The sequence below is a fragment of the Stylophora pistillata genome, chromosome 3, assembly GCF_964205215.1.
Source record: "Stylophora pistillata chromosome 3, jaStyPist1.2, whole genome shotgun sequence".
In the NCBI taxonomy this organism is placed as follows: domain Eukaryota; kingdom Metazoa; phylum Cnidaria; class Anthozoa; order Scleractinia; family Pocilloporidae; genus Stylophora; species Stylophora pistillata.
The window spans coordinates 29,547,596-29,561,394 of NC_142521.1; the positions used below are offsets into that span (position 1 = coordinate 29,547,596).

A 13,799-nucleotide genomic window follows, 5' to 3' on the forward strand; every position below is an offset into this window, starting at 1 on the left:
TCTAGAATTATCTGCTTTCGTTAGGAGCTAGACCAAAGTAAGTCTTTATATTTACAATATTCCATCTTATTGCTTTTGTCGTTTTTATCGTAATATTACTCGCGTTCAGTTCTCTTTATAATCTCTTCATTGTTAGTTAGGTTAGTCTACCCTGGCGGGATATTTTTCTTAGTTTAGTTTCAGCTGTATTTTCTTTACGAAACAAAAATTCAGCCACAACCCTCAATCATAACCTTGCAACTCCACAACTTCGCCTTTTTCACCCGAATAATTCAACGTGTTTTTCATACCGATTTCTTTTTTTCCAATTTATAATTTTGATTATCAACTGCATTTAATAAAACCTTGATTTCTACTGTGTGTTCCGATTGTCTACTCTGCTCTACTGATAACCTTTGGAGGTTACATAGAAAAGGTTGGACTTTTTCTCTTTATTCGAGTTCTTGAGTAACAAAGCAATTTACAACAGAAAGGACAATGGATAAACCCAAAGCGGTCCAGGTTCTCGATGGGAACGTTTGTCCATGTGATGTATTTGTAAGTGATGAGTTGTAACAGGGTTTATGTATTGTAAGCAATATATGTCGTAAATAAGAGTTTTAATATCAAAAAACAAAACAAAAACCGAAAAAAGAAAAAGCAAACATATGAGTTGATATTGTAAAGACTGGTCAGTTTGCATCATCGAGTCATTCATAAACAATATCCTCCACAATACCCTACACAGTCGCAGCATCACAGTCTCCTCAGGAGCCTACCCCCCTTAAGATATTTATTTGTTATTAATGGCTGTTGTACTTACAAAGTGATGATGACACCCGTTGTGTACTCAGACTTTTTGTCGCAGACCACAGATATCTCCTTCGCTCCAATTCGAGTAGGCTTCAAGCTGACCTGTGGAATAACTAAAGAAGGGCACAGGTTGAGTTTTTGAGTTGGAAAACAAAATAAGAATAGATTCCACAAATTTAGACGTTGGATACGGGGCAGTAGGCAATACGCCATTTTGCAGTTCTGTACTTGGTTGCGAGGCCTTTGATTTGGAGTGAGGCTGAAGGTGACCTTGTTGTGACAGAGACCAGTATTTAGTTAGCACGATAAAGTGATTTACTTTTTAAAAGCACCAACGTTTGTTTCATAAGGTCACCCTTAGCCTCACACCTGTTCAAAGGCTTGGCAACCAAGCAAGCAACTGTAAAATGGACTATTATCTATTGCTATACATATACCCAACAAATTATCTTGCTACCGATGTTAGTCCATGACGAATGCATGTGCGACCTCCATGTTGCACCCCATCAAAACTCTGAGATAGGGTGGGAAAAATTATCATTTCCTTACAATGATCGAAAGTTTCTCAAGCAAGTTATTTCTTTTAGAGATGAGCCAATCACTCAATTACTCTAACAACCTTGAAACTAAAGCTTGGACAGAAGTACTTTTCATATTATTAAAGAACTGTAAAGATAAAAACGTGAACGCGTAAATCGTTTTAGTACAGCAGTCTTAACCATTGAAAAACTGTTACTGCTAAGGTGGGAAACTTTGGGTATTTCGTAGACAAAAAAACCTCACGTTGCAGTGATCGACCTTGATGCCAAGTTTAAGGTCTCCAAACATGATTGGCTAGCCAAAGGAAAGACACACCCATGGGGAAAAGGGAAAAAGAAAAATGAACAACGAATATTACTGAAAATTCTTACCACAACATTATTTGGGTTGTTGGGATTTCCTCTCAATTTTATAAATTTTTTTTAAAGTTAAACTAGTGTGTAGCACTGCGAACAGTTGTAAAGCTTTTTTATTCTCCGACGTGTTTCAGTCTTTTTATCGTCGTAGAATTCTTTAGACAGGTAACAAGTAACACTAAATTCCTGTATTTATGACCCATAGTTAGCGGCTATAACGGGGTCAACGACTATAGAGGCTTTTCTCGGACTTACGAAGAGGAACAGGCGAAGTTGTGAAAAATTTGAGACGTTGAAGGCAAGGTGAGAAAAATATTTTGGGGGCCTTGGTCTTCGCTGAAACCGCCTGCTGAAAATACTCCCTGAAGATGTCTACGACAGTTAGACAAAATGCGTCGGAGAATAAAGAATTTTTACAACTATTGTTTGCAGAAGTGCTGCTCATTGGTTTAGTTTTAAAAAAAATTGTTTAATTTTTTTAAAAAAGTTGTATAATTAATAGGGTCACTTACTTTCCTTTTGGTCGGAACTAGATTAGCTGATGTTAGTTGTAAAAATCCCATAATATGCTAAAGAGGAGTTGAAAAAAGGGTTGCAATTTACATATTGAATGATACTGCAAAAAATGCTGTACATTTGAAGATGAATCGTAGAGCAAGGGTTAGGTCTCGTTCACTGCAGTTTTTTGGTGTACAGAGGCCCCAAGGAACCGGATTAGCAAGGTCCTGAAATGAGAACAAATTGGAATACGTGTGAACTTCGTACGGTTATCAGTTTTCCATAGATGGACAAACGGTATATAAACAGGTAACAGAGAAAAAGGGAACCAATCAGAACGTTAGAAATAGAATTAGGATCAGTGTCATTATCTGTTGCTATTCATACCCAACGGTTTATAAGCAGGTAACAGAGAAGAAGAGAACCAATCAGAACGTTAGAAATATGCTAAACATGGCGTAGAGTTGGGATCAATGCCATTATCCGTTGCTAGTCAGACCCAACGGTACCCGACGGTTGGGTTACGGGAGAGGTAAGTGCGCGGTTTCTCTGACACTGACCCGATAACGATAATTTGAAAAATGGTTTTATACTTGGTTGTTCATTCTGTTCTCTATTCAGACATTTCATTTTCGACTTTAATTCATGCTGATGCAATATTGATTTGAAATTTTTGAGTGGTAGTTTTTCTTAATTAAACATGATTTGATAATAGGACAATCACATGACTATTGGAAGGCATATAGTTTATTTGTGGCCTGAGTAGCATCATTTGCGCCCGAGCGGAGCAAGGGTGCAAATTATGCTACGAAGGACACAAATAAACTATATGCCCTATAAAAGTCATGTGATCATCATCATTATCAAAACACAAGGCCAAATCCGTCGCACAAGTTCATTTAATAAAATATATATCAGAGCAGCAAATGCCATTTACAGGCCGCTGTTTGCCGTTTGGCCGAGAAAAGGAGCGTTTTAGAGAGGGCGGTTTGTCAATTGGCCGCGTTTAGTGGTAATAATACATAAGGCATAAAACCAGAGTCAAGCTGAGATTCGTGGCAAGCGCCTACACAATGTGAATAAAACGATTTCCCTGAGCTTTGAATTCTCAAAAAATCGACGGAAAAAAACTGAAATGGTAAGAACTTCAAGAGGAGGACTTTGATTAAATAAATTGCACCATGATTAAAACTTTTAAAAGTTACGAAAACTTGCACGACTTGGCAGCCCGAAAACATGGTTGATAAGTAAAGTCGCTCATTATGCTTTGTGAAATTTTGCTGGCTAGCAAAGTTTTACTTTCCCATTCTGAATAAAAAAAAGCTATCAAATATTCTTGTCAATGTCAAAGTAGTTCTTTCACACCAAGAACCTCTAAGAAAAAATTACATTTTATGAAAAATTTGAATGCCAAAGCGCGCCAACCAGTCGTCTGGTAGAAGATCTTATCGCAGTGGTTAAGTGTAAAAATTTCCTTGGTGAACGTTTACTACGCATTTTGTCGTACATTTTGTAGTAATAGACTGAGTTCCTTCGTGGTCGTCCGTCTCACAATCTTAAAAGGGGGCAACGCGTTGAAGTTCTTCTTTCTTATTCTTTTTTCCTTGATGGCTTAACCCCAAATCAAAATTTGGAAAAATTTTCTTCATTTGTTATAATTGTTATTTGTCACTGAAATGAACTTGCAAAAGCTTTGAGTTTCAAAAATTTTCAAATTGTGCTGGCAAACACAAAAATGGTGACGTCACAACTGTGCCTATATACTCTCATTTAAACTCACCAGTTGACCAATGAGGGCGTGCGCAACGTGTCAATTATTTATAAAATGGAATAACAGCCATCTACCTGGCCTTAGACCTACCCTAGGAGGAGATGATATCGACAGAAAGGCCGTGCAATAATGGGCATCAGCGATGGTCTTCGTGCATTCACTGTATGATCCAAACATGGCAAAATTACCAATTAGCTGTCCACTTCCAGGTTTGCCAAGTGCATCCAGGTCTGCAAAGTAATGTTCTTTGAGTGTGAGTGACTGAAAACGGCTTTTTTTTTACCCTCAAAACACACGAAAAGCTTCCCGGGCCGTCCACTAAGGATGCAGATACATATACACATAAAATATTTTCCATATAACGCTGATCGCTCAACTGACTCCCCATTGACCTTTTGACCTCCCCTAATAACGCTCTCCAAAATTCACCAAATATATTAATACCATGATAATAATAAAAAACAGGTAAACATAACGAAAATTTTATATTTGCAAACACTGTCCTTCGGAAAGCTGCACCTTACACAAACAATCGCATGATCTATTTTAACAAATAGATTCCGTGTTGCCGTCCGTGGGTCTGTCCAGCAACAATAATTCAATAATTGTTCCGATTTCATGCCGTTAGTATCAAAACCAAGGATCTCGCTCTAAGGGATATGGCAGTTTCGAATACGAGTGCGTCAAAACTGAATCATGCCAGTATCTTGCTGTCATTACATGCAGCATGCATGACATGAAACATTTTCGCAAACTCCACAGAATAATAAAATGTACATTCACTCATGGGCAGTAAATTCTGAACCAGGGAAATCTCAGTTTAAGGTATCGTGTATCCGGATTTGAACTAGAAGAACGTTGAATCGACGGATCGAGCAAAAGAGATAGAGCAAATCGCTTGTTTTGAAGACCCCTATTCATCTCGTTCTATGTACAATACAGAGTCTCTCGTGACCGGCAGGCGTTTTGGGGCTTGGCTGTAGTTCTATGAAAGACTTCATTTGTCTTATTGGTTACCACTCTTATCAAATTTCTCCCTCAACATATTTCCGGCCGTGTGTCTCCTCTGTTTTTTTTTTTTATTTTATTTTATAAGCTCATTCGATTTCACATCCCTGGACAGGAAAATGTGGGAACACACCGAAGACGACATGAATTCCAAAATGAAACGATATTTACTCAGTTAGGCCTTCCGTCCACAACACCCCGGAGGAATTTTTCACCGAAAACGAAGCTTTTTGAAAACGGCGCTTAGATTGGATAAATTTGAAAACGCTGCCAAAATCTTCTCGTGTGTACGGAAATCTTTTTGAAAATGGAGCTTTTCAAAAACGCTGACGTCACGTAATTTACAGACTTTCAGCCCGAGGCCTTCTCAAACGATAATTTCAACAAGCTTAAGGCGGACAATGTGGTCGCTACTGCTTCGTTTTTTTGTCTGTTCCCAGTTGACGTTCTGCATCGTTTGCGATGTTTAAATGTCATTTAAAAGCCGGCCGAACTGTGCGCGTACTGAGTAGTTCGATTTACACTATACATTAGTGTTCTTCTTTCGACCTTTTGACGACTTGCTGTTAAGATTATTAAAGGCTGATAGTTTCGAAAAAAACTGTTTGGGGCTGCGTCGGTGGGAGTAACGAAATAATTTGGCGTATATGTGAACGATCCTTCGCAGTAAAGCACTATTTGAGCAATAGTGAAAATCAGACCTGAAAAAAATTTCAGGCCTGTACGGGATTCGAACCACTGACCTCTGCGATACTAGTGCAGCGCTCTACCAATTGAGCTAACAAGCCAACTGGGAGCAGGCCATCAAATTAATTCGACATAAACCCGTAGATAATAAATAAAACAACAACAAACATATGAAACATATGTATGAACTGCGGTTATGAGACGTATATGAGAACGATCCTTCGCAGTAAAGCACTATTTGAGCAATAGTGAAAATCAGACCTGAAAAAAATTTCAGGCCTGTACGGGACTCGAACCACTGACCTCTGCGATACTAGTGCAGCGCTCTACCAATTGAGCTAACAAGCCAACTGGGAGCAGGCCATCAAATTAATTCGATATAAACCCGTAGATGATAAATCAAACAACAACAAACATATGAAACATATGTGTGAACTGCGGTTATGAGACGTATATGTGAACGATCCTTCGCAGTAAAGCACTATTTGAGCAATAGTGAAAATCAGACCTGAAAAAAATTTCAGGCCTGTACGGGACTCGAACCACTGACCTCTGCGATACTAGTGCAGCGCTCTACCAATTGAGCTAACAAGCCAACTGGGAGCAGGCCATCAAATTAATTCGACATAAACCCGTAGATGATAAATCAAACAACAACAAACATATGAAACATATGTGTGAACTGCGGTTATGAGACGTATATGTGAACGATCCTTCGCAGTAAAGCACTATTTGAGCAATAGTGAAAATCAGACCTGAAAAAAATTTCAGGCCTGTACGGAACTCGAACCACTGACCTCTGCGATACTAGTGCAGCGCTCTACCAATTGAGCTAACAAGCCAACTGGGAGCAGGCCATCAAATTAATTCGACATAAACCCGTAGATGATAAATCAAACAACAACAAACATATGAAACATATGTGTGAACTGCGGTTATGAGACGTATATGTGAACGATCCTTCGCAGTAAAGCACTATTTGAGCAATAGTGAAAATCAGACCTGAAAAAAATTTCAGGCCTGTACGGGACTCGAACCACTGACCTCTGCGATAGTAGTGCAGCGCTCTACCAATTGAGCTAACAAGCCAACTGGGAGCAGGCCATCAAATTAATTCGACATAAACCCGTAGATGATTGACTATTGCTCAAATAGTGCTTTACTGCGAAGGATCGTTCACATATACGTCTCATAACCGCAGTTCATACATATGTTTCATATGTTTGTTGTTGTTTGATTTATCATCTACGGGTTTATGTCGAATTAATTTGATGGCCTGCTCCCAGTTGGCTTGTTAGCTCAATTGGTAGAGCGCTGCACTAGTATCGCAGAGGTCAGTGGTTCGAATCCCGTACAGGCCTGAAATTTTTTTCAGGTCTGATTTTCACTATTGCTCAAATAGTGCTTTACTGCGAAGGATCGTTCACATATACGTCTCATAACCGCAGTTCATACATATGTTTCATATGTTTGTTGTTGTTTGAAATAATTTGGATATATCAAAAAAGTTGAAATGGTAAATTGGCCACCGTAACGATTACAAAAGCTGACGTTTCGAGCGTTAGCCCTTCGTCGGAGCGAAGATTATTACCTACAACTGTTCGATTAACAGACAATACAACACAAAATACAAAACGTCTCTCACAAGTGGCGAGTAAAGCGCCGGCCATTAGCGCGTGCTCAAAGACGCAATAGAGCGTCCATCAGACGGCCCCTCGTACACATGGATATTTTTTTCCGTCTTCTCGTGTAGGTGCAGATCTTTAAAATCAATGCGGATAAATCTAAAAACGCCTTTTCCATATTTAATCGGCACACTGTGGACGTAGTGTGAATCACGCATGGACCAAGGCAGGTCACGTTTAGTGGTTGCGATTTCGCCTGTCGCGCAAGAGCTTGACACTACGGCATTTTTAAGAGCTTTGGTCCGTAAATATTAATATTGCCCGTTGTCATAAAATGGAAAAATTCCAAGAGCCTCAGAATTTGCGAAATATAATACCATTGCAATTAAAATAATACGAATTCAATCATATAGAATCACTATTAAAATACACAGTCAAAGAATTTCCATGCTATGCGGTAACAGAGGTTGAAATTTATTGCTGAATACTCAATACAGTAGAACCAGTGTTAAGGGGTAACCCACGGGAAATGGTGGAATGACCGTTTGATACAGGCCTGTCACAGGCTAGGGGTATTATCAAAAACGATACACAACGCCACTTGATGTCCTAATTGACCACTTTACGCATGAAATCTCGCTCAAAGTAAAACTAACTTTAATTTTGGGATAGAAACATGGATTAAAAATAACTTGAAAGATTATCCGTAGTTCTATGTGGATAGTTCTACTTTCAGTGACCGTTGAAGACAAGTAGAAAACAATAACCACGACCGCTAAATATAGGTGACCGCTTAATGTTAGTGAAAAATACAGGTTCGACTGTACTCACAACGAGCAATCGTTAAATCGTCCAGCTTGAGCACAGCGTCCCAACACTCCTTGGAGACCTTCGTTTTCGCCAAAGAGATATTTGGAAGTGGTAGTGGAAGGTCAAGTGGATTAGCAAACTGGTCGTAGTATGCTGAGAGATTCAAGGCCATTATACAGGACGTTTGAAGGTTGAGAAACAAGAAAACTTGAAAGGCTTTAAACGTGTTAGCCATTGTAGATCCAATCTGGTCGAACGATAGGTGCGACTGATCATGCGTTTACAATTTTACCGTCGTCAACCGAAAAGCTGATCACGAGTCGAGTTTAGTTTTATATATATTAGCTCACACAAGCTGATTAGCCTGCGAAGCAAGCCCTGGGGGAAAGGAGGGGGATTGGGGGGAGCGGAATGTGCGGAGGGGAAAGGGAGGGCTTGTCACAGACCCCCACTAACTAACGAAACGCCCCCTATTTTCATATTCATATCGTCTTGCATGTGTCAGTCAGCGCCTCTTAAAATTAACCAATCAGAAAGCGCTCTTAGCGAGAGCTCAGGGAACCAGGCAAACTGTCAAAACAACAACTAAAACTTGCTCCACGTGAGCGAGAAATGTCAGACGACAAGGAGAATCTGGTATCAAAATCTAAGAGAGGGATAAGGCCAAAAGTTAATCCAGAAGGCGTAGTTTGCCGGTTTCGTGGAGTAGATTTAAGAATTAAATTTGGAAGTGGCTTCAAGAGTTTTGTAAACATTTTTAATCAGATACGATGAATATATGAAGTTCATATATTTTGAACTGCGGTTATAGATACGTATGATGCACGACCTCGCAGTAGAGAGCGCTAATTATGCAATAGCGAAAATCAGACCTGAAAAAAGTCAGGCCTGTGCAGGTTTCGAACCATTGACCTCTGCGATATAAGTGCAGCGCTCTACCAATTGAGCTAACAAGCCAACTGGGAGCAAGCCGTTAAGTTGATTCGCAATAAACCCGTGATGATAAATCAGATACGATGAATATATGAAGTTCATATCTTTTGAACTGCGGTTATAGATACGTATGATGCACGATCCTCGCAGTTGGCTTGTTAGCTCAATTGGTAGAGCGCTGCACTAGTATCGCAGAGATCAGTGGTTCGAATCCCGTACAGGCGGCTGATTTTTTTAAGGTCTGATTTTCGCTATTGCATAAATAGCGCTTTCTATTGCAAGGATCGTGCATCATACGTATTTTTAATCAGAGTCAAAGGGAAGTGTATCTTCGCCGATCGCCTTCGAACGGTCGGTTTTCACTTCGAAAATAAGTCGCACATATCCTAAATTATATGCCTTCGTTGTGCAAGAAAAGCTAACAGTTTTTGCCAGTTTTATGAACTGTTAAATAAGGCCGCTTCTCAATGTCCGGATTCCCCCGATGTTTCGTCGAAATGAAAGTTCTCAACACCGACAGGAAAAAGTCCAGGTAGAAAGAGCTTGCGTGTCCGCTTCCCGGCACATGCAAAACCTACATTTAGCAGGGAAGCGATGTTTGACTCGCCGACGAAAGGAAAACCCTCAACTTCAGCTATGGATACAAATTTAAACATTGATTTGGATCCAACGTCCATTGGCTTTGCAATGTTGTGGTTAAGGGCAAGTTTGAGAATGAAGACGCCATTCTTATCAAGGCCCTGAGCTTGAACAAGTGGATGGCTGCCACAAATATTCTACTTCGACATCGATTCTTGAGGGCAGAACCTCTCGAAATCACCGTCGTCCGCCATTTTCTAAAGGGTAGTCACCACGAAGACTGTTTAGTTCGAGAGTTGATTGACAACGTGTTGCTCTCAGCCAATGGGAATTTTTCGTCCATACGAGATCGGAAATTTCGTTGGTTAGTGGGGGTCCGTGGCAAGCCCTCCCTCTCCCCTCCGCACATTCCGCTCGCCCCAATTCCCCCCTCTCCCCCAGGGCTTGCTTCGCAGGCTAAAGCTGATGGCATGGCATGACAAAAAGACTTCAAAACAAGTGTAAAAAGTGTTACACTCAGTCAATGAATGAACTATTTATCTGGTGTAAAAAAAAGTAATTTGAAAGTTTTCAGTTGGTGACTTCGACAGAAGAATTGCAAAGCAACCATTCAAAAATTGAAATATCCCTACACGGTTTTATGTTTCGTTTTGGTTTTGAAATTTGTGAACTTTGCGAACTTTGTAATTTAGAAACCGGAACCGGCTGATGGGAATTCGAGAGACCGGGAGCCTGGAGAAAGGAGGAAAACTGCTGTATTTGTGTTCATTTATTGTACTCGTCGAATATTATTATTCAATTTGAAACGATTCAGTTTTAAGAGTGAGTTTCCAACGCTTTGCCGATATCACATCGAGCGGAATGAGTTCCAAAATATTAGAGAATTGGCCAAAATTGGCCTACCAGGCCTCGTTACGCTACTTTTTAAATTCAGAGGGACTACAATTAGCTATGTATCTTCAATACGCACATACATTAAACGAGATTTAAGAGGTGGAAGGCAGGACTATTCTTTCGCAAATAAAAATGTTCAAAATACAGTAAGTTTTTACAATGTAGCGCACTGGGACCAGGGGTCACGGGTTGGAATTGATCACGTAGAGCTGAGTTTTACCTCTCATGCGATCACGAGCTTATGCATGGCATAGTATGTTTCATGACAAAATATATTTAAAATACCATGAAGGCACTGAATCTGCAATCTAATAACCAGCTTGTTTGACGTAACTTGTTTGTTGATTGTAAACTTTTCAGCGAGATACATACATACATACATATTTATTTATTGCGCTCCTTGAAAAGGGTTTTACAGCAGCAATATTTATATAACAAATAGACTAACTTGAATATAAATTAGATGAAAACCTTACATGAAGTAGAGATGATTTAAAAATCTTAATAATCTTAATGAAATAAAAGATAAAATTAAATATTAACTATTAAATTCAACGTTTCATGATAAATTATTTAAAAGCAGTTCACATACATTCTGTTTAAAAGTCCTCAGTGAGGGGGTTAACTTTAGGTCCAAGGGGAGTGAGTTCCAAACTTTTGCTCCCCGAAAGGCAAATGACCTCTGGCCAGTAGAAAGTCGACAGTGTGGCAAGTTGAGATCATTATAATCAACAGATCATGTAAGTTGTCTATTAAGAACTTGTCACCTATATACAAATTTGTCTTTTAAATAGATGGGCACCCGATGGTGTAAGCATTTATGCACCATGGCGGCTGTGTTTAATCGCAATTTATCTTCTATACTAAGCCACCTAAGTGATTTAAGGCCCTGAGATATGTGATCGAACTTTTTCAGGCCGAGTACAATCTTTCCCGTGAAGTTCTGAAGCAGTTGCAGCTTCTTTATATTTGACTTGGATGTACTTCCCCAAACAGTCGAACAATAAAAGAGCTGAGTTTACTAAATACAAAGGAATTAATCGTTAAAAGTAGAGTTTTCCGATCTAATAAGTGTTTTATCCTATTTATTTGAACGAGTTTGTGAACACAGCTCGAAACTAGCTTTGATATATGTTCATTGTAATTGAGAGTTTGGTCCATATAGACACCCAGGTCTCTGGCTGACAGAAACACGAGTTTAATCTCTTTTCCAAGGATGGTAACAGATAGACGTGGCAAATTACGCAAGAGTTGTGGAACGCCAATAACCAAGAGTTTAGTCTTGTCAGGGTTAATCAATATTGAATTCTTGCAGCACCAACTGGATATTTCCAAAAGGTCTTCATTTAACGCATTGCTTCCGTCAGTAATATCACGAGAAGGAAAGGATAAGAAAACTTTTGTGTCGTCTACGTAACCTGAAGATTTGCAGTGCTTAGGAATCGACAATAAATCGTTAACATACACTGTGAACAGTACAGGACCTAGGATGGAGCCTTGGGGAACACCGAAATTTAAAGGTAATGGATCAGAAATAGCGTCCACGATTCTCACGAATTGACTACGTTTTATCAAGTAACTCTTAAACCAGGTCCAAGCGGTAGTAGAGAGATTTAACCCTTAAACTCCCAGAACTGATTAATATGTAACTTCTCCTATAATATCCTTACATTATCCAGCAAACGGGTAATGAGAATACTCAAACTTATCGGATAGAAGTTGTTACCTCGATTGAACACCAAATTCTCATAACCAATTTTACAAGGAAATATATATGTGGCAGCTAGAGGGGAGAATTTTAAAACAATCAGATCTTGGGAGTTAAAAGGTTGAGCATTTCATGGCCTTTGACAGACATAAAGTCGTACTCAAAAAGCACCAGCACTGTCAAAGAATTTTGTTTTCGTTTACGAAACTAGTAGGGTTGACGGGAATTTCATATATTGGGGCGAAACCTGTGCTGACATTTTATGATTAGTTTTTTAATCATGGTTTAGTGATTTATCCATCCTTAAGGTCAAAGGATCAGTTTTCATGTGGTGGTTCGCAATATAACATTTGAAGATTTATAGACACTCTTCAGCTTCATAACATTGATTTCGGCTTCGGAGGCTTCGGAAGTTCCAAATACAACTTAATGTCTTACTAGTTTACCTTTTGCCTAGTTTTACATTGGAAACTTTTCCTTTTTAGTAATGTTGTATCAGTTGTAGAGTTCTCGCTTTTTCAAGTACGGTCACGTCACGGGAGTATCTTGTGAGTCAGTAACATCCAAGGTCAGCGATATATACGACTATGACCAGTTATTGACCAAGCGTGAGGTCAAGATTGCCCATGACATGAACATGATGAAACTTGAACTTACCGGTGAATAATTTTTTTGGCCACACGAGTATCATCAACATATTAAAGAAAGCACCCGCTCTCGACTTTTACTTTCTTCCCGTTAGTGAGGCTCGAGTTCTACGCTAAGGGGGGAAAATAACGCCTTACGCTGGTTATAAATTCAAGAATCAAACTCGCCCTTCTTTAAAATTTACGCGTCACGTATAAACTCTTTATCACCCTCTTGACTGAGAGTTGACCGAATTGTGCTGGAATCGTAAGTCTTTCGGGTTAAAAAAAAAAACAACAATAATAACAATAGCACGCCGCGTGGAGCTCTGGAAAGTGATTGACACGTGCTAATATCAATTTTTTGTAAAAATCGCGCGACAGTCTGATTGTCAAGGTCACGAGAGTTTTGAAAGCTTTCAAAGAATCACGGGTAACTACTTATGTGCTCGGTTAACGTTACTGGAGAGACTTTTCAACGGTTTGTACATTGGTCGTCTTTACATGGAACTTTCATTTAGTTCACTAAATGTACTTGGTGTAACAGACGAACCAAGCTCTGTGTCACAGTGTAATATTTCTTTAAAAGTCAAAAATTGTCAAGAGCTTTAATTTTCAGATAATGCGTATTCCTTTCCATAAACTTTCACGCCTCTATCATTACCCAAGCAGAAAGATGCACAGGCAACCCAAGCTTGGACTCCGAGCCACTGTAAAGGATGTAAATATGTTTGTTTTGCGCAACGAGTGAGAAGATGGAAGTTGTTAAAGCATTTTCCGGGCCCTATAACGTGATGAAGCCATGCGGGGTGTTGGAAGAACGAGAGGAGAGCTTATAAACCATGCGCTAAAGGCGAATGATTCAAAAGCTTTCCTAGTGATCAATTAAGGCTCTTGAGTAATAACAAGCGCGCGTCAACCTACCAGTAGCACGGCGTTTACTTGAAACGGCAAACGTCTCCTGGTCCTTTC

General features: G+C 39.5%; 1 protein-coding gene and 1 non-coding gene across 2 annotated transcripts in view; both read right to left on the bottom strand.

The window, feature by feature from the left end:
* The window catches only part of LOC111344026 (O-acyltransferase like protein), a 22,965-nt gene extending 14,559 nt beyond the window's left edge, over positions 1–8,406 (bottom strand). The window contains 4 exon segments of the mRNA XM_088752961.1: positions 803–905; positions 2,323–2,413; positions 4,048–4,187; positions 8,109–8,406. Coding sequence (XP_088609087.1) covers positions 803–905; positions 2,323–2,413; positions 4,048–4,187; positions 8,109–8,322 — 548 coding nt within the window. The 5' untranslated portion in view covers positions 8,323–8,406.
* Positions 6,669–6,741, bottom strand: Trnas-acu (transfer RNA serine (anticodon ACU)). Its single transcript has one exon. It is a non-coding gene; the product is annotated as a tRNA-Ser (tRNA).
* Positions 8,407–13,799: the final 5,393 nt, after the last annotated feature.